Source organism: Sparus aurata, chromosome 15, assembly GCF_900880675.1.
Source record: "Sparus aurata chromosome 15, fSpaAur1.1, whole genome shotgun sequence".
Classification (NCBI taxonomy): domain Eukaryota; kingdom Metazoa; phylum Chordata; class Actinopteri; order Spariformes; family Sparidae; genus Sparus; species Sparus aurata.
In genome coordinates, this window is record NC_044201.1 from 22,229,816 (window position 1) to 22,248,635 (window position 18,820).

Sequence of the window (18,820 nt, forward strand, 5' to 3'; positions counted from 1 at the left end):
ACACCTGGGCTCACCTAGACCTGAAAACCCACATGAAGGCTGGTTGGGTCAACAACCCAGAAGTGACCCTAACGACTCTGAAACTCAGAGCTCACACGTGTCCTTGACGACTCTGTAAGGACACTCCCACACAGAGTTTAAAAGCCTGCTACTCCCCTCCAGTTAGTTAGAACTGAAGAAGCCTCTCGGGCGAGAGGTGACACGTCTTCAAGAAACTGAAACACGTCCAGTTGCCTACGATACAGCCCTCAATGAACACATTTTCATTTTTGGGTGAACTTTTTTCATTAACCGTAGAAGCTTTACCTGATGTGATGCCATCATGTGGCATACAGATCGGTCAGATAACACACTTTCGAACTGAAAGGATTTAACATGCTTTCAGTGAAGGACAGCAGACACTGCGTAATCTTTTATCTACCACAAGTTTGTAAAATCCAGCCAACATCTTGTCAGGCCACTTCAAACTGCAGGGAGAAGAAAAGAAAATGTGTAAAATACCATATAAGACAGGTACTGTAGGCTATGCAGCAAATTATTACGCACTTAAGCTTATTAAACACACAAACACTGAAGGACTTGAGCAGAAATGACACCTTATGAGCACAGCGGCGGTAAACAGTAAGCAGCAACTAACCCAAAGTTAGCTGTGACATTAAACCATTGGATCTCAGTAGAAATCGTGCGCGTGGGTACAAAAAACGAATGTGACCGAGCATCTTGTGCGCGACAAAAGCCATGCTGACTGTGCCATGAGGCCAGCATGAGAGGGAAATAAGCATGTCATTGAGCTGTTGTGCTCGACAACAACAGTGTTTACATTTGTAAAAGCCCATTTGCATAATTCTCTTTTATCAACTTTTGCAGTGAGCCAGTGGAAAATCCCCCCCTCCCCCCAAACAACAACAACAACAATCCAATCAGGGGGTAAATATGCCTCGCAACCAATTCAGTCCACAACACTTATGCAATCCTAAAATAATGAGCACTCATATTGAAATAAATTAACAACATGAAAGGATATAAATGCGCATGACAAACAGCAACCCTAAAGAAAAACTCAATAAGTTAATTGAATACACTGCACATGAATCCAGCAGCGAGAGGGCGGGTAACAAGAGCAAGGCGAGGTGGAGTGAAGCAGTGGTTTCATTGGACTCAAACAAAAAAGACTGAAATACTCTCCTGACACCACAGGTGGGCAGGCGAGCTTGTTTAGTTAGAAAAATGTTAGAAAGCATAGTTAGAAAATGAGCTGAAAAACAGACTTAAGTAAAATACATATACAAAGCAAAGTGGAGAGCTAATAGCTTTTTTGTTGTTGGTGCCCCCCTCTGGACAAAAGTGGGTTTGAGCGCAGTGCCAGCAGACTCCTCGACTCATCGTCAGCACTCCACCATGACATTAGTTTTATTTGTGTGACTCATCCAACCTGGACCATAAAAAACCTGGTGAGAAAGCATACGTTTTGGGGTAAATTGGCCCAAAAACATAAATTCAGTCATTACCTCCTCATCCCCGTACTTAATGCATGGTGTCTACTACAGTGGGCAGATATTAAGAATCCACTTTTAGCAATTCAAAATGACAATAGCGTGTCACAAACAGCAGACAGTAGATCCCTAAAGCCTTGCCCGCAATTCTTCTGCGATAATGTCTTTGTATGAGAGATGGCATTATAAAAACAAAATGGCGGATGAGATGTGGCACCTCTGGAGTGGTTGTTAAATCCTCTTATTCTTAGACATTTTTTTCTTTCGCATTTTTATTCCGTGACTGAAAATACATGTGTTCTCTCCAGTTGGCGTCACGCAACAGAATTCATGTTTAGCCTTTATAGGAGTGCCTTGATTTGTGTTTGTCCTTGAATGTTTTTCATCAAATGGCAAATCTCTCACCAAGAGAAATTCACATGGTTATTTTATCATCTCGGATGTGTTTTCAGATGCGTCTTGTTTAGTTGAAAAACCTGTCTGGTCTTCTTGGGAGTAAAAAGACACAACAGTTATTTTTAACATGTGTTTTCTTTCACTTGTTAAAAACCAAAAACAAACACACAGAAAAAATTATTACTTTGTGATTTATTAAGTAATGCATGAAAGGGCTGCATGTAATTAATCTCAAATGGATTTTGATCGTTTTCACAGACGGAACACAGTGTTTACAGATCTTGAGGAGGAGTCAGGTTTTGCTATTCAAAGCCTTGTGTGGCTCCGAAGAGACCTGCGTTAAGTCTGATAAATTGCTTCCAGTGATGTTTCCTGAGTCGGTGTCAATCGGTGCTGAAGACTACAAGTTTGAAAAAGGAAAAAAAAATCTGAGGGTTAGAAAGAAGTGACACATCAGACTTCTCTAGCTCCTCACCTCTGCCCGAGGCTAGCAGCTCGAGGCTACATTAGCTGCTCCGAGCGTTTTGCCCCGTTCACATTAACCTTTCACTCGTAATTCGGTGAGTGTGAGAAATTGATCATTTCTGACAGACGATGTCTCCCACATGGTGAGAAGAAGTACAGACATGTCAACAAACTGTTGGCAAAGGGGCTGTGAACGCACCACTCACAGTCAATTCAGCCATTTTTATATTAAATCTTTGTTTAAAATGTGTTATATCACATTCATACTACATGTTTATGAGCTGACTTTCACATCAGGAGTGGGGGGGGGGGGGGGGGATGGTTGCGGAGTTACAGGTGGGAAGGACTGTGTTTTTACATTATTAAAAGTGAAATCACCAGATATTTTAAGGAGACCTCGGGACAATTTTCAGCCGTGTTTGTGGCAACAGAAAACAGATATTTTTGATGGGAAGTTGGGACATCTCCAGTCATGTCTGTCCAACGAAAAACTTACATTTTTGATAGGAGGTTAGGACAGAACCAGGTGTTTTAAAGGAAATCATGTGACATCTCCAGTCATGTTTTTGTTGACTAAAGCAGGTATTTTTTTTCGCCAAAATATGATCTTTTCCTGACCCAAACTTAGATGTTTTTGTGCCTTAACCTAACCAGATCATAAGCACAGCGTTGTCACAGCATAGAATAGAAAAAAAACTGAATCTAAAGATATGTAAAGTTGCAACGCAAAGAAACGTGAACTTTCAATTCATCTGTGGTTTACAGAATCGTACATTGCCAACATTTATTTTGCCAATCGGCTCAGGACTCAGGAGAATAAGTGGTGTTTTTCCTGGTCTTCCTATTAGGCTGACAATGGACGAATGCAGCATAACAACTGATTTTCCATTTGGATTGTCAGCTATTGAGTTGCATTGTGGGAAATGTAGGCAACAGATTTTGACAAGGAAGAAGAATTTTATATATATATATAAAACGTGATCTCTGGTTCTGCTGCATCGATTTTAACCTCAACTGTCTATCATGAGTCTGACAATACAGTTTTAAATGCAATTTCATCTTGTCTTTAAGATGAGTCTTTATTCAAACCTGTGCTTTTTATAATAATTATGGGGCTTTTTTATGCCTTAAATGGAGCCCACACATGGAATAAAGGGGATAAACAGCCCTGCTGGAAACAGCAGTTAATGTTAGACTAAGTGTGAACCGAGCTGCAGTGAGGAGCTGGAACAATCCAATACTGAATCTAAATGTCATTCTGTCCTACAGTGTAGTAAAATATTTTCAACTTTCCAGCTACTTAAAGAAAAAGTGGCTGTTAGGATTTGTACCACTCTGCTGTTTGAGCTCTGAGTAAAAATCTGCATAATTGAATAGTATCTATTGTACGATTTTAGATGTTTTTTTCTATGCCACACAGGAATGTGCACTTTCCGTTATATTAGCATCAAATTACTCCACTAAATCGCCATTCTATGAGTAGAAACCCGCCGTGCTCGAGCATTAAAATCTCTGACAGTTTATGATAAAAGAGCACAGCTTCCTTTCAAGAGAAAACCTTTTGCACTCCGTCTCCCACGTTTCCAAGTTAATGACAGTGTCACGTTACCCCCTTTCACTTGGCAGGCTGTTATCCACCCGTCATCTCTGAGGCGCGTAACCTCATTAGGAAGTGGACTGTATGCAAGGTGTACAGGGGCAGCATGGGTGGTAATGAATAGAGATAAATAATGACGCTTGGTTTAATTCATTCAACAGGGAGAGAAAAGCCTCTGCTTTGAGACATTTACTGTCCATGACAACTTCAAGTGTCATCTCAGTACATCTTGAGATGACTTGAAGTCCTCAAAGCAGCATTTTTAGAGGCCCCAACACTGCTTAAATTTTGGTGAAATTGCCTCGAGTGAGTTAGAATTAAGAGTGGCTTTCCTAAAATCATAAAACATCAGACAGAACCATCTTTATTTCAAAGTCATACTTTATTTCCACAGAAATACAACAACCAGTAGACAGTGAAAACATGGAAAACAAACCAAGAATGAGGTTCCCCTTTCATCTGAACTCGAGATCAGCAGCACAACGTTCGTGTGTGAGGGTCTACAATCCAGATCAATGAAAAGCACCGACTTTGAAAGTCGTACTTCCCGCTGTAGGATCACTGAGGCCTCTCATTGATGGCACGGCACCGTCCTCGCTCTGATAACATTTCACCTTCGACCTACAGTTATTCACTTGAGATTATTGGTCTAACATGCGAGCAACTCTGGCGGAAACAAGTTATTAAAGAAAACGGGTTACAAAGCTCCAACAGAAGACCAGCCAAACACACATTTCTCTGACTTTTGGTTCCACCTTTTGTTGCCTGTCTCACATCTTAGAAAAATATGACTTTGCAAACAGAGAGAGAGAGACACGCACGCACGTACGCACGCACACACACACACACGAGTCAAGAAATCATAACTGATAGTGTAAAACCAGATGGATTCTTTGTGGCTTCTAAATCCAGTTTAATGTTCATTCAGCATCAACAACTAACATCATTTAAAGTGCTTCAGATTAGAATTTTTAAAAAAAAAGCTTAATTTGCTCTTTTTATTTGCATAAAAGGTCGCCAGAAGTATAGTATAGCGATCCCTCATCTTTTTTGCTTCAAACAATATTGCACAGTGTACTGGAGACGGTGCTGAACGAGTGAAAGCAGCTGATATTGGACATTACTTAGCGATCAACGCGGTGACCTTGCATATTTTTAGTATGAGAATATGAACAAGCTACGATGCGGTGCTTTATCTGACAACACTTTAAAATGTCCAGGTGAAAATTCAGCTACGGTGAAAATAACAACAGGAACCTTTTAGTGGTGGATTTGAGTACATCAGTGGACTGTACCATGTCTGCTGCTGCCAGAACAACAAGGACACTTAAACACAGGTCAAGTATGAGAGTAGAGGTGTATTTGCAGTTTCAAGCTCTGCAGTTTACTTTATATCTACCAACAGGAGATTCATTCATTGTAGAGATGTACAAAAAATTGAAATAAACTCAAAATTGTGATGCAGAAATTACCTTTCCCACTCACAGTCATCAAAAATGTAAGAATGCTTGCAATCTTTTTTAACCGTACTGTGAATCTGTACAACAGAGATTGCTCGGAAACAAATGCTCCAGATGATGGTTTAAAACTGGGTTACGTGATTTCTGGAGACCTTGGAGCAGCAGAAACAAGCTGTAAAACACACATATTATCACATTATTGCAGTATACACAAATTCAGCAGATAGGTAGCGGCATAAGAACTCAATCGGAGTCATGTTTGTGTTCAGCCGAACAGTACAAGTCAAACATTTCCTCTCCTTTTAGCTCTGTTTTTGGTCTCCACCATCTTCAAAGAGAAATGTTGCTGCCCCTTTCGCTGCTAAGTGCTTTACCCTGCTCACCCGCAAGTCACCACCTTTATCTGTGTCTGCTGGGTTTATCATCATTTTTGCATCTAGAAACAATGTTGATGTTTGTGGAAGTTGTGGCCTGAAAAACCAAAACAATGAGCTAAAAGGTGCTTAAGGTGGGTGATGAGTACACGTCATGTTGGCAGTTGACGTTTCTGCAACCCACTGATGTGTTCACATTTGTTCGTGTCATAGGCCATGTAGTGTATTGACATTTCTACAATACGTGTCATATCATGTACACACTACATGTTTGTGACCTGACTGTCATATCAGGAGGTTGAGTTAAGTGAGAAGGCTGATTTCAACATTTGTAAGAGTGAAACCATTATACATTTTTGATGCGTTTCCACGTGGAATTGGATTATCTGTGGGTTTATCACAAGTAACTCCCTTTACATATATGCACATAGTGATTTTGATCCATTGCTACGATGCAGATTACAGATTCCTTCAAGTAAAAATGAAAGCTTGAAACAGCAAACATACCTATTTTGCAGTAACTCTACTTTATCTTGTAGATTAGCAGTGGATTACCTTGTCACAAGTCAAGTAATGTGTCTAAGTTGATGTGCTTTTACATCATATTGCAAGAAAACCTCTTCATATACAGATCATGTGTTCTCTCTGCCGAAAAGTGCAGTCCACTCAGAGTGTTGTCAAACATCCCGGCCCCTTTGGTAGCAAATTTTTCCTCTTGTGCAATGCAGCTTCATAATTTGTGTTCTCTCAAACTAAAGTGAGTCAACACCACCCTGCATTGGAATTGATCGAAGTTGCTGCAGAGAGTTTTCAGCCCAGTTGCGGTTTCGTTATAGCACGGCTAGCAAGAGTGATCGGCTTGACTGCTAAACTGAGCCGGGACATTGATTTGGAGACGGGGAATACAGCACGGGGAGAGAAGGATGGCACTGCCCTGCTTTCCCTGGCATGCGTTTGCCTTTGGCCTGTGGGCAGACACATCTCTTTTTCTTTCTCTCTCTCTCACTCCACACATACACACACACACACACTCTTCCAAGAGAGAAACACTGGCAGCCAGAGGTGTCTGGAGACGCACATACACACATACAAAAGCACACACAGCAGGCAACATTGATTTCCTGTTTGGCATTACTAAGCAGTGAGTGACACAGCTGAGGGGATGGGGCTATTCTCTGGACCACAGTGCAAACAAACAAACATGCTATGTATTCTGACCCACTCTCATCTCTTATGCACACCCTTCAGAACATTGTATAGAGAAAAACTCGTGAGCAGAAAAGTCTGCCAGAAACAGCTCATCCTGATCAAAGCGCCTTCACCATTTCAGCTCGACATCTCGAATTCGTCGCTCTCTCCTCCTGCCCCGTCTCATTGTCTCTCTGTGTGAATCCCTCTCATCCTCCGTGTGTTGCTTCCTGCCTCGGTTTCCGTTTTCATTAAAAGAAATGGGTTTTTTCTTGGCTTCACACGGCAGCGGTGTTGACTGCTTGGCGAGCTCGGCACCATGTCGAACCGTCCAACAGGTAAACATGTTTTATCAGCCACATGGATCCACACAAGACTCTGCCCATTTTCCAAGGTAATCTAGACTCGGCCTTCTTCCTTTGGCCACGGCGGACAGATGAATCAATGTGTACTCGGAGAACTCATTTTGTCTGAGCTAGCAAGAACAACACAAACATACCTTTATGTACTTTGTTAGAGAATTCAGAGTGTGTGCCCATGTAGGTCCTCTTGTGTGGCTTCACCGGGGAAGTGAGAACTGATGTCTGCGTTCCCTCCGAGTTTCGTGTCTCTTTGAGTTTCGTCAGAGTTCCTCTGCATGTGTGTCCATGTAGCTTGTGTGTCCGTCCGGATGTGTATGTGCGTGTGAGAGTGTCCCTCTCTCTCTCCGTCTCACTCTGTCTATGTAGGGTGCATTATTGGACGCAGTAGACCGGACAGTGCCAGAGGCGTACACCAAGCGGTCACGCGGCGTGACAGAGAAGAGAGCAGAGTTGCTGTCAGAAGGCCTTTTTAACACACTGCTGCTCTCCGTTCGGGGACATTTCGGGAGCGTTTGACTGCAAAAAGGGCTCCGCAAAGGAGAGATAAACACAATTCTCCCAAACTCCCACAGAAACACCACTAAAGCCCGAAGGCTCCCTACCTGAAAATACCGCGCTAATACCTTTGATGTTCCCGAAGAGATGTGCAAGAGAGCGAGAGAGCGAGAGGAGGGGTGGGGGTGTGGGGGCGACAGCCCAGACACTCAAAGACACACACACACACACACACACACACACACACACAAGGCAGCAGCTTCACACGTCTAATGAATCCCTGTCAGTTGATGTTTCCATGTGTCAGTGGGTTATTGAGGGGGAAGGATCAAAATAGTCAGTGTAGACTGTACACATGTCCCTCTTGCACAAGTTTTTTAATTGACTCCCCAAACTCTTATTTCTAAAATCATTTCTTTTCTCAACCTGATTCAACTTGATACTCTTTCTTAAATAACATTATGATGTCGTCAAATGAGGCAGATCGCCCATTTTACATATTTTTTTTCACAGAAAAGGCGAAAATAAAAACACTTGAAGTTGGTTGCACCGGAAATATGTGACATTTCCCTATATTACAAGAGATGTGGACTTGTGTTTCCACCTGTATCCATTTGTTTGTTGGTTGGTTTGTCAGGATTACCCAAAATCTACAGAACAGATTTCCACAAAGTTTGGATGAAGAATGAGTCTTGCATCCAAGAGTTCTTTCTGAGTCTCTTTAACATTTCAGCATGCTTGTACTGAGAGAAGTCACTGTTTTGATGACTCGTGTGACCCGATTTAGAGTTGGAACTTAAATACTGATTAAAATGACTTGTCTGGGTTAATTTTTTGTTTTAAGTTGAGCCTTTATTTATCTTGCTGTCAGTATTTCACTGTTTAAAGGTCACAGAGAGGGAATAATTGTTTTGACTGAGAAGAAATGAAGAAATAAATACATGCTAGAGTTAATTTCATTGAATAATAAAAATTACAATACAATTTCAAGTCAATTAATTGTCATACTTTTTAAATAGGTTAGATAAATTCTCAAAAATATCATTATTAGACGGGTTGTTTTCTCCTTATAAAGGATACTGGGATATTTGACACTCTACTTGCTTTAAGCGAGGACTCCACTTGACTCAATACAACCTTTGACCCGACTTGATCTGCCCAAGAAAAAATGACTTGGTTATTGCTTGAGACTTGGAAAAAATCTATGTGAAATTAGATTAATCACATGCAGTCTCCTCTCTCTAATCATACTTCCTTTTACTCCACATTGTTTTCCAAAAATGTACCAAGTTACTGGAGTACTTTGTGTGTATTTGCACCTGGATGAGTGAGCCTACATTGTACCTGAGCACACCTAAGTGCTGAGATTTTCCACGACATTATGAAAGCCAATTCCTCCCTTGGGTAATGTTTCTCCTAATTATGTCTGTAGCACCAGCACGGTATTCCTTTTTTTAAAAGCCGGTACTTACATCTCAGCTGCTTTTACACAGGAGGCCTGCGACCCCTTTTGCCAATATGTGCAGGGGTGAAAAGTCCATTCAGGAGTGTGGCAATAGGAACTAGAAACATATACACCTCCAGTATGGAGCGGCTTTCCACTTTGTCCCTCACCTCCATGTCTCTCATCTCTCACATTCACACACACTCACATTTACACAAACACATATTTCCATTTTCGCCGTGACAGCTCCAGAGCACTTTGACGAATTTGCTTTCCAGTCTCTAGCCTCCATTCCACTTCTACTGCTATTTTTTTTCCTTTCCTCCCCACTTCTTGTTTTCGCCTCCATCTTCCCCGGAGCCTTCTATTACACTGCAAAGGTCGCATTCGTATCACCTCCACGTTTAAAACCAAAAGCACCTGTGTGTCAGAGGGCACAGCTGTGTGAGGACAAGTGAACTTTAACTTGAAAATGTGATAACAGCCAGCGGGTATTCCAAAAGACGCTGACTTCTCTGAATGGTAACTTTTTTCTTGCATTAGCAGCATTCACGTGCATGTGCAAGGGTAGTAAACTGGACATTTCTAAGTCTTTTCTTCCCAAATTCCCTCTTAATTGGACAACTGTCATACAAGTTCCTTAGTCAGTCGATCAAAACAGTCAGGTGGGAGTTGAAGATGCTAATTTAGAAACAATACAGCCGTCACAATACTAATGTCAATGACACAGGCAGTCCCTGAATGGTCTGTGTAGGTTAATGAGCTTAGTGTGTGCTCCTTTGACACTAACACAATCACACTGTTATTATGGCTGGGGAGAGAAGAGGATGAATATAAATGTCAGAGTGATTTCAGTTTAAAGTTTTGATGGCTGGGTTTCAGCTCCTCAGGGAATCTTTGGCTTGGGGAGGCATGAGCGACTCAAAGGGATCAGGATCTTGGCTGACCCAGGGTCTCGGAGCGTCCCCTGGTTGGGTTCCTCCAGGCTGGACTTGGTGCCCTGTTGATCCCTGCAAGGCTCTGATGCTCTGCGAGGCTGAAGCAGCGAAGTGCGACAAAGACTTCGAGGCTGCACCTGGGGTCCGGCATTAAAGCAGGGAAGGCCTCGAGACGGAGGTGGCAGCTGCTTGGTCCGATTTTCCAGCGGCCCCAAAGAGCACCTCGGTTTGAGAGAGGCAAAGCCACCGGTTCCGCCTGGCTTGAGTGCAGGGAGAGACACGCGCTTGTGGAGACGAGGAGGCTGCAGCATGCGAGGGCAAGTCGAACCATCGGATCTAGGGCTGACAGAGTTCTGCAGTGTTGCAGCGGGGGCTCCCCACTCATGCTGTGCTGCAGACTGAGCTGCTGATGCTGGACTGTCTCTGGCATTTACCACCTGTGGAGCCCTAGAGCCTAGGCGGTGCAGGTGGGTGCAGAGGAGATGACTCTGCTTGTCGGGGTCTGCAGGCCCGGTCATAAGGTCTTCAAGAGTGCAATCAGCATCTGTATTGGTTCCTTCCTCTGGTTTGGGTCTTGTGAGGTCACTGTGGCCCTCTGTGGGGGGAGTTTTTACTAGTTTTCCCTGGTGGAGGTGCTCGCTGGGGCAGGGGTTGAAAGGCTGTAGTATTTGAGGCTGCGGAGAAGAAGAAAGATAAGCTATATTAGTAGGAGTTTAAAATGGAAGAGTTTAAGAAATGTGTCCTTTTTTGGTATCTTTGATCCATGTGGAATAGTTTGCAGCCGCAAGGGAAAGCCCGTATCAAGAAGCCAACTGAAAAATTCTGCCTTACTTTGACTTGTTTATTTACAATTTAACATCAGACCCCGTTTCCATCACCAACCACTGAGCCATCCCAAGAAATGGGAAAGGCAAAGTCACAGAGGAAGCCCTGATTCAGCATTTAAAAACAAGCAGAACAGAAAACCTTGCCATTTGAGCGCCTGGAATCTGCTGAAGAAACCTGAGTCATTTTGTGATCTCTGCTGTAGAGAGGCTTCAAAACATGCAAACTGAGAGCGGCGATGCCTGCTGCCAGTGTAAGAACGTGCTGAGCCGTAAACCACATGGAATTTAGACCAACCATGGTGTTGTCCTCCACCAGGGGACGTTTAAAGGGTGTGAACACAAAATCGTGAACACCTGTACATCATCCCAGAAACAATTACTGTTTTAGTGAAGCTCATTATGTTCAATATTTGTTGAGTTAGGAGCCGGTAATTATCCGGTGCGATAAAACAAAGCACGGCTTCAAAAGAGTTGAATGAATACCTCTCTGGCACTGACTCAACAAAATCTCATTAACAGAGTTAGCATTTGTTTCTACATTAACGTCCACTCTCTGCACAGGCTTCATTTGTTTGAGACTAGAGAATCCACAGATTGTATGTGCTGTCTGCATCTCAGCTTCAATAAAAATAAATGTATATAATTAAGCTTCTACAAGAGGTAACACTGTACACCCAAATGTTAAAATATTTTTTTATACAACTATTCTGGACCATGTTTCTCTAGATATGCAAATACAGCAAATACAAGGCCAGCAGTACTTATTAGACCATACAACCGCTAGCAGCGGAGAGTTACTTGGATCAGAACAGAAAAATCAATATTGAGCTTTATATGAATATCTTATACAGTCTATGATTTCATTTTCTGAACAGCATATGCCCTCAGCATCTTTAATCTCGGCTGAAATATGAGTCTGTGAGACATAATGATGGTGAAGCTGTCAGTTTTTTACCATCAGAAATCAGAAGACTGGTATTTTTCCATAACTGTCTTTGAGCAAAAGAAAGAGTCAAATCCACCTGGACACATGTGGAACTACAATAAAGCATGATCACAGTCTTCGCAGGAACAGACCTGCTGTGAGTTGGAAGTAAAATGATCTCAGAGGATATGAATTTATAGCTATGCAGGTCAAGCTGCTCTGAGCTGCTTCTGCCGTCAGTCATATGTATTGTGAGTGGGAGTAAATGTCCGAGGCCACAGCTCCATCTCCTGGTCCCCTGCCACAATGCGTCCACTAGCCAATTACAAAACTCTTGTCCACCTCTCAGTTTGATGTCAAGCTCGAAAATGCTGTTTTTAGATATACAGTTTGTGATTTAAAAAAATTGTTAAGAGCAGTCCTGTTGTTTCTGAAAGGGATTCTGATTAGTCTGTCTCTCAAATCAAGAGCATGTTATTAAATTGCTTTTAAGCTTTGACATAAAGTATGAAGACTCCCCACTGACTGCCATTGTTCATAACTAAATTATTTTTTTATTTTTTTTTAAATACGTCATAGGTCACAGTTGATAATTACTGGCACCTACAGCTGCTGTCTGCTACATTACTAATAATTAACAGCAGTCATTTTGAGCTCCTCACAGCACTGCCAGGAAGTAAATACCTCAGCTCGCTAATGACAGCTATCCCTTCAACAGAAAATCATCAGTCTAACCAAGAAAAGCACCAATTTGAGGCACCTGGAAGACGTCAGGGCAGACTGTTACCTACCTCATCTCCAGCCCGTCTAACTGTGAAAAATGGCCGTGATGAGACAAGCAACTGCAGAATCGCAGAAAGGATCTAAATAATACCAGTTATGTATCTCAGAAGACAATGTGTTTGCAACACATAAGCAGATGAGAGTGGCACCTCATTTCAAAGCTATATTCCATTTCATAGTGTCATTTAATATAGGAGGTTGTGGAAATGGTGATTTGGATTGTCTTTGAATGTAAGCTGGGGGAATAGTGAGCAGAGGACTTTTGATTACATAGATTTGTCTCTTGCTCGCTGTGTGGGCAACAGAAATGTTCCACTGATGCCTACATTCGTGTTCTTGCATGTTGTGCTCTTATTTCTGACATTATCTTTAAATGCTTCTTATCCCTGAAATCTGTACAATCTTCCGCTAATGGCTGTGCGAGTCAACAAACCATCATGTCTGATGAAATTACTGAAACTGTTTCATAAAAATCACCCTGTATCTCTACTCCTCTGGTGTCACTTTACTGCACCACACATTACCTAAGTAATGATGCCATCACGAATGTACAATGCAGTGGCATGAAAAACAGAAGCCTTAGCTTTCTGCTGCAAAAATAATTAATTCTCCAGCTATTGCTTTTTTTGTTATAATATCATTGTTTTTTTTAGGGAATTACAAATAAAGGTGATCGCTCAGGCCATGTATATGCATTCATGTCTGGTACCACAGAGGTATTTTTTAAATGTTATTCCTTTCAAAACACTCCTTCAAGGTGGACATCTCAAATAATAAAGCACTTGTTTAATGAATAAAATATAGAAACACAAATCCACACAGAGATGTAACAATGCATGCATAATGGTTCTATGCAAAATATGATAGGATGGAACAAATTAAAAAGACACCACTGCAAAACCGAGAAAAAACTAGCAAAACTAACTTCAAATATCCAAAAAAGACAGGAAAGGTAAAAATATGAAAACTAAAACAATATTACTGTGACCTCCATTAAGAAAATGTCCACAAAAGACCACAAAACGACGCAAAATCCAACAAAAACATGTGCAGGCAGACTTGGTAGGGCATGCTTCGTTGTCACATGATGCCAAACCCCCAGCCCAGCATGCAGGAGTTGGGGTTAGCATGTTGACTGCATGTTAAAGAAAGGGTTACTGTACCACGCCGTGTCATAGAAGTACTGCACTAGGTGCTCCACTCCTTGTCATAGGCATTATGCGAGGAGAGGCAAAGGTAGAAGAGAACATTAGAGGTTCAGTTTCAGGTTGTTGACCAAGTACAGCGATGAGGAGAAGAAAGGGTTAATAGACAGCAAGAGAGGAAGGTGCAGGAGAAAGTTAAAGAGAGAATGTAGTAAGGGGCACAGACATGTAAAACAGGCACTTGTTTGTGTCAAGACATTTTAAAAAGCATAATTAGTATACAGTCCATGCTTTCAAGAAAAGTTCACACATGAGCTCAACAAACAAACCAATTCACTGCAAAATAATTACAGCATCATCCATTCAGCAAAACGTGTGTGAAGATTTCTATTTTAAAAGACCTTTCTAACAACTACTCCTTACTTGTTGGTTTACAGCCAGAGCTCCCAGTGGGGGTTAGATCCTTAGTTTCTGTCTTACATGAAATATATAAATACTGCATACCAGTTATATCTTGGTATGTTTCCATGTCATTACTTCTTCCTCCTACTGTTTTTCTCCCACTGTACAGACAGTGCAATCTACTGGTAGGAGAAAATGTCCTTTTACTGACTGCTGGGCTGTATAAACTTACTTGTCAAAATGAGTGTGTAAACATAGGGTGCACTTGATATTGAAATAACCTGAGATAAACTCAAATAATACACCTGTGTCACATATTTTCACCTCCTCTTATGATATAAAGCTGAGCCCGACAGGGATAGATCAAAGGAACAAAGCGTCTTTATCCGCTTCCTTATCTTTTTTTTTTGCTCTTCAGTCTCTCAAACAGGTACATTTTCTGAGGTCTATTTACCTGTTGTCATTCTCTCTACCTGCCTGCTCTGCTCGCTGCCTTATCAGCACAACATAATACTCACTGAGATTCACTGAGATAGGAGAGATTGTGCTGCTCTGTCATTGTTTCTGCAGAGCTGTCTCTCTCAATGAAAACAGTATGTTGACACTATTCCTACTGGAAATTATGGATTTATTAAATATACATTTTTCAAAAATAGTGTCAATACTTGTTCTCTTCAGTATAAACACAAATACTAGCCATGCTCACTTGCTTTCTCTTCTCTCTGACACACATAGTTTGGTTTTCGGCAGTTTATTGCAAGAAAAATGGCCCCCCGGACCCAAGAATTGTGAATTGTGAAAATAAGTTACACAAGTAGCAAACTTTTGTCAGGAAAAAGAAAAATAGAGTGCATGTGTGACAGTGAGTATGACGTTTACACAAACATTCTAGCCGTGAACTTAGCAGCGCTGTGTGTGTACAATTAAGGCTCTTCATCTATGAATAAATAGATGCCATGAAGCCAAGACGGGGAACAGCTACAGAGTTATGGTACGTGTCTTTGCACACCTAACCCTAATCCAACCGCACCAATGTGGCATCTCATTTGGAAACTTTCACTTACATTACAAATACAGCTCAGCAAAATGTGTTTTCTAAAGACAATTTAGGCGAGAAATAAGCCATGCAGTTTCCAGAAGTCGCTCGTCACACCCGGCGCCACTCAGATTAGCATAAAGCCCTGTCTCTCAAAAGTTAACTGGCCACTACCAGAATACATTGCAGCGCTTAAAACATAGTCAATGAATTGGAAGCGTGAACAATGACGATCTTGTTAACACGTACCATTAGCAATAACTTTGAGGCTCACGTCTCAAGGTGGGCTGACCTCTAAGTTCTCAATAGAGAAGTGTTCTTCAATCCTGGTCTTGAGGGCCTCCTGCCCTGCATGTTTTAGATGTTTCCCTGCCCCAACACACTTGATTCAAATTATAAAGCTCTGCTTAAGCCTGAGAAGGAAACATTTGATCAGATGTGGTGGGGCTCGGAAATATCTAAAACATGCAGGGAAGAGGCCCCCCGAGGACCAGGATTGAAGAACACTGCTTCAGAGAGAAAAATCCTTCCTCTGGCAACCCTCCACTGGTATCAAATATTGATATTTTTCAAGTTATTGTATTGAAGATGGATGTTCCAGTACTGTGACGACACTAGGATAACTTATTTTTGAATGAATGTCTATAAACAGGAGGGGAGTAAAGTCAGGATTGTAAGTACAGGTATCTGTAGGCTTTGGAAAGTCAGCAAATTAGCCTCTTCTTACAAAACAGAGCTAAAAGCGAGGCTATAAATGGGCAACATTGGAAAAGGATAGCAGATAATTAATTGCTATGGGACAAGAAGTCAGACTGTGTTCAGTAAAATCAACAAGAAAAACTATTTTGCATGTTACTAATCTTGTTACAAATTAATCCTAAAGTAGACATCCAGCACAAATAGTCCTGTAATTGCACAGTGGGAAAAAAAATGCTATTTCAGTAGTTTTAATTAGATACAAAGTTAAACTTTTTCAGGCTATATACAGATCCCTTGGATATGTTGTGTTATAAAACAACGGAGAAGAGAGCTTGCAAAGGATGTTAGTGACTCACTCTGTCTGCGCTGGGGCATGCTGGTACGGGTCAAGACCTGGTGCTGTGCCTGCCACGGGGACAGCAGCGGGGCGGGCAGCACACCCTACGCAGAGAAAAACACAAAGGACAAAAGGCATGACGTAACAGAACACACGCACACACGCGCGCACATACACACACACACACACACACAAGAGCATGCCAACATAGAAAACACACACATGCATAAACACATTGTTAATGAGTATGGATAGGCCAATTAAGACACACACACAGGCAGACATGAACAAGCATACCGACACACAGCAACTGATACACCATCCATCAATCCATATTAATCCATGCTAATGAGACAAAATTAAGCTTTTAACATGAAGTCTCCCTTTTATACTTTTTCTTTGAGCTCCTTTTTGTTTGGAAAAATACTCTTATCCCACACTGTCTGAGAATATCTTTATCGGCGTGTTCCATCTATTAATTAAAGCTACAAACATAATCTATGTTACACTGAGTGAAACATTTAGCCTCTGATGCATGTTTTTTTTTTATAACAGCACTATTTAATGCAAAAAATCTGGATGTAAGTCTGGGCAGTATATCAACATCATCTCATTATCCTGATATAAGACTATATAGATGTTGTCTTAGATTTTGGATAACGTTATATTGTGCTATGGCTTCAGTGTTTTCCTTATTTTTAAAGGCTAGAATACAATAAAGTGATGTCATTTTTTTTAACTCACCAAACTATTCTACTTGTTCGAATACTTGCCTTTACCAATTTAGTCATTATAATCACATTAGGTTTGGGTGATGTCTACCAATGCCAATGTCCACAGTTGTGTGGGATGTGAGTTACTATGCATTTCTGAATTTGAGGTAGTGTGTCCCATCAGAGTTGCTGCTCAGTAGCTCTCTACTTTTACTACCGGTATTTCTCACTGTTATTCTGACGGCAACTTCCAAATGTCTCACCCAGTCAAAAAAAACATCCTGTCACCACTGACATATACGTCACCAGGTTTAAAAGGAGAGGGTCTTTGTTTCCACCACATGTACATAACATAGCTCTGTTCAATCTCAGATGCTTGAAACAAAAATAGCCGGCTAGCTATACTTAGGAAGCAAAGCTAAGAAATCGCAAATAAGACAGCAAGATTGAGAGAAACACACTAACAGCAGCTCCTTGCAGTCAATGTAAGACACAGCTGCTACCAGGTCTAATATGAAAATATTAAACGAGCCATGGAAACGTAACCTTAGTGTACTGAGCAGAAGAAAGCCTCTTTCTAATTTCTTCAACAATTCATGCCTCACAGCAAATCTGGGACACACTACTTTTGTGCTATCTGGTGTGACTTGTTTTAAATCACAATGTTACGATGGCACAGGGATCAGAAGTCGATCACTGTCAGCTATCAGTGATAGATGATGGCATCGTCCATCAGCCCAACCCTAATCTACATAACTGATGCTTGCCTGAACATCTAGAGTTTTTGATAACTGTCACTGGCAGTTCAGAGGGACTTAAGACTGTTTACTTATGAGTTCCCAACCCCATCACAATAAATGGGTTATGTTGATAAGAAGTTGTTAAGTATCCAAACACAAACCAAAACATTGGTTTCCACATCTTCGCCCAATTCTAATGTGTTTATTTGCCAATTCAGAATTTCTAAAAACCAAGTTTTTTCTCACATTGTCTGACACAATATTTAACTCATTATCCAATAAAACATCCACCACCTGGAGACTTCCAATGTTGCTTCTCCCAAAATTATTTTTTTTTCTACTTTGTAATTGTTTTTATACAAATAAAGAGCCACAAACGTATCAAATGTCCCTGGTGCCAAGAGTGCAAAAACATGGTACCACAAGAAAAGAAAACAGTTTTCACAGGTGAGCCAAACAATATTTAAAACTTTTTCCACTCATTACTTTGAAAGTTCACAGTTTCATAAGCTGGAAGGTGGAGTGGGAGGATTTTTTCATAAAGCTATTATGTCCTGAGTAGTTGTGAATTTGATTCATGTCCTCCAATATGCTGAAGATATATTTCTGTTTTACTTCAGGACATCAGTCTTGGCTTACACAGTAAGTTAATTTCTATAAGAAGAATGTAACACTTTGTGTATAATAAGTTACTAAAAGAAGTAAATCCATAGGTGTTCTGCATCTTACTAAAGTGCAATGTGACAGCTGGAATCCCATTTTATTTCAGCTCACTTTCTAATCTTATCTGCTTCACTATCTCATTTTATTACACTATGTATTCTGTCATCTGTACATTTCGTTTGAACAGCATCTGTCTGCGCACAAACATACACCTGAAAGAATACAAGTCCTTTTCTTGATACAAAACTCAACCCTCAGGTTAAGCAATTCAAAGGTCCCTGACTCCCATCGGAGAGGCAAAGTGACGAGGCAGCAGGGCCATCACGTTAAGCACACAG

General features: G+C 41.2%; 1 protein-coding gene across 5 annotated transcripts in view; it reads right to left on the reverse strand.

Annotated features, from left to right (window-relative positions):
- Positions 1-4,314: 4,314 nt before the first annotated feature.
- The window catches only part of ccser2a (coiled-coil serine-rich protein 2a), a 60,544-nt gene continuing 46,038 nt past the window's right edge, over positions 4,315-18,820 (reverse strand). For 3 of the 5 annotated variants that reach the window (XM_030441862.1, XM_030441860.1, XM_030441861.1), the window contains exon 10: positions 4,315-10,886. In XM_030441862.1, coding sequence (XP_030297722.1) covers positions 10,161-10,886 — 726 coding nt within the window. In that variant the 3' untranslated portion in view covers positions 4,315-10,160. Of the gene's footprint in view, positions 10,887-13,910; positions 13,951-16,385; positions 16,471-18,820 lie in introns of all 5 variants that reach the window. The other 2 variants (XM_030441863.1, XM_030441864.1) reach the window with 2 other exon arrangements.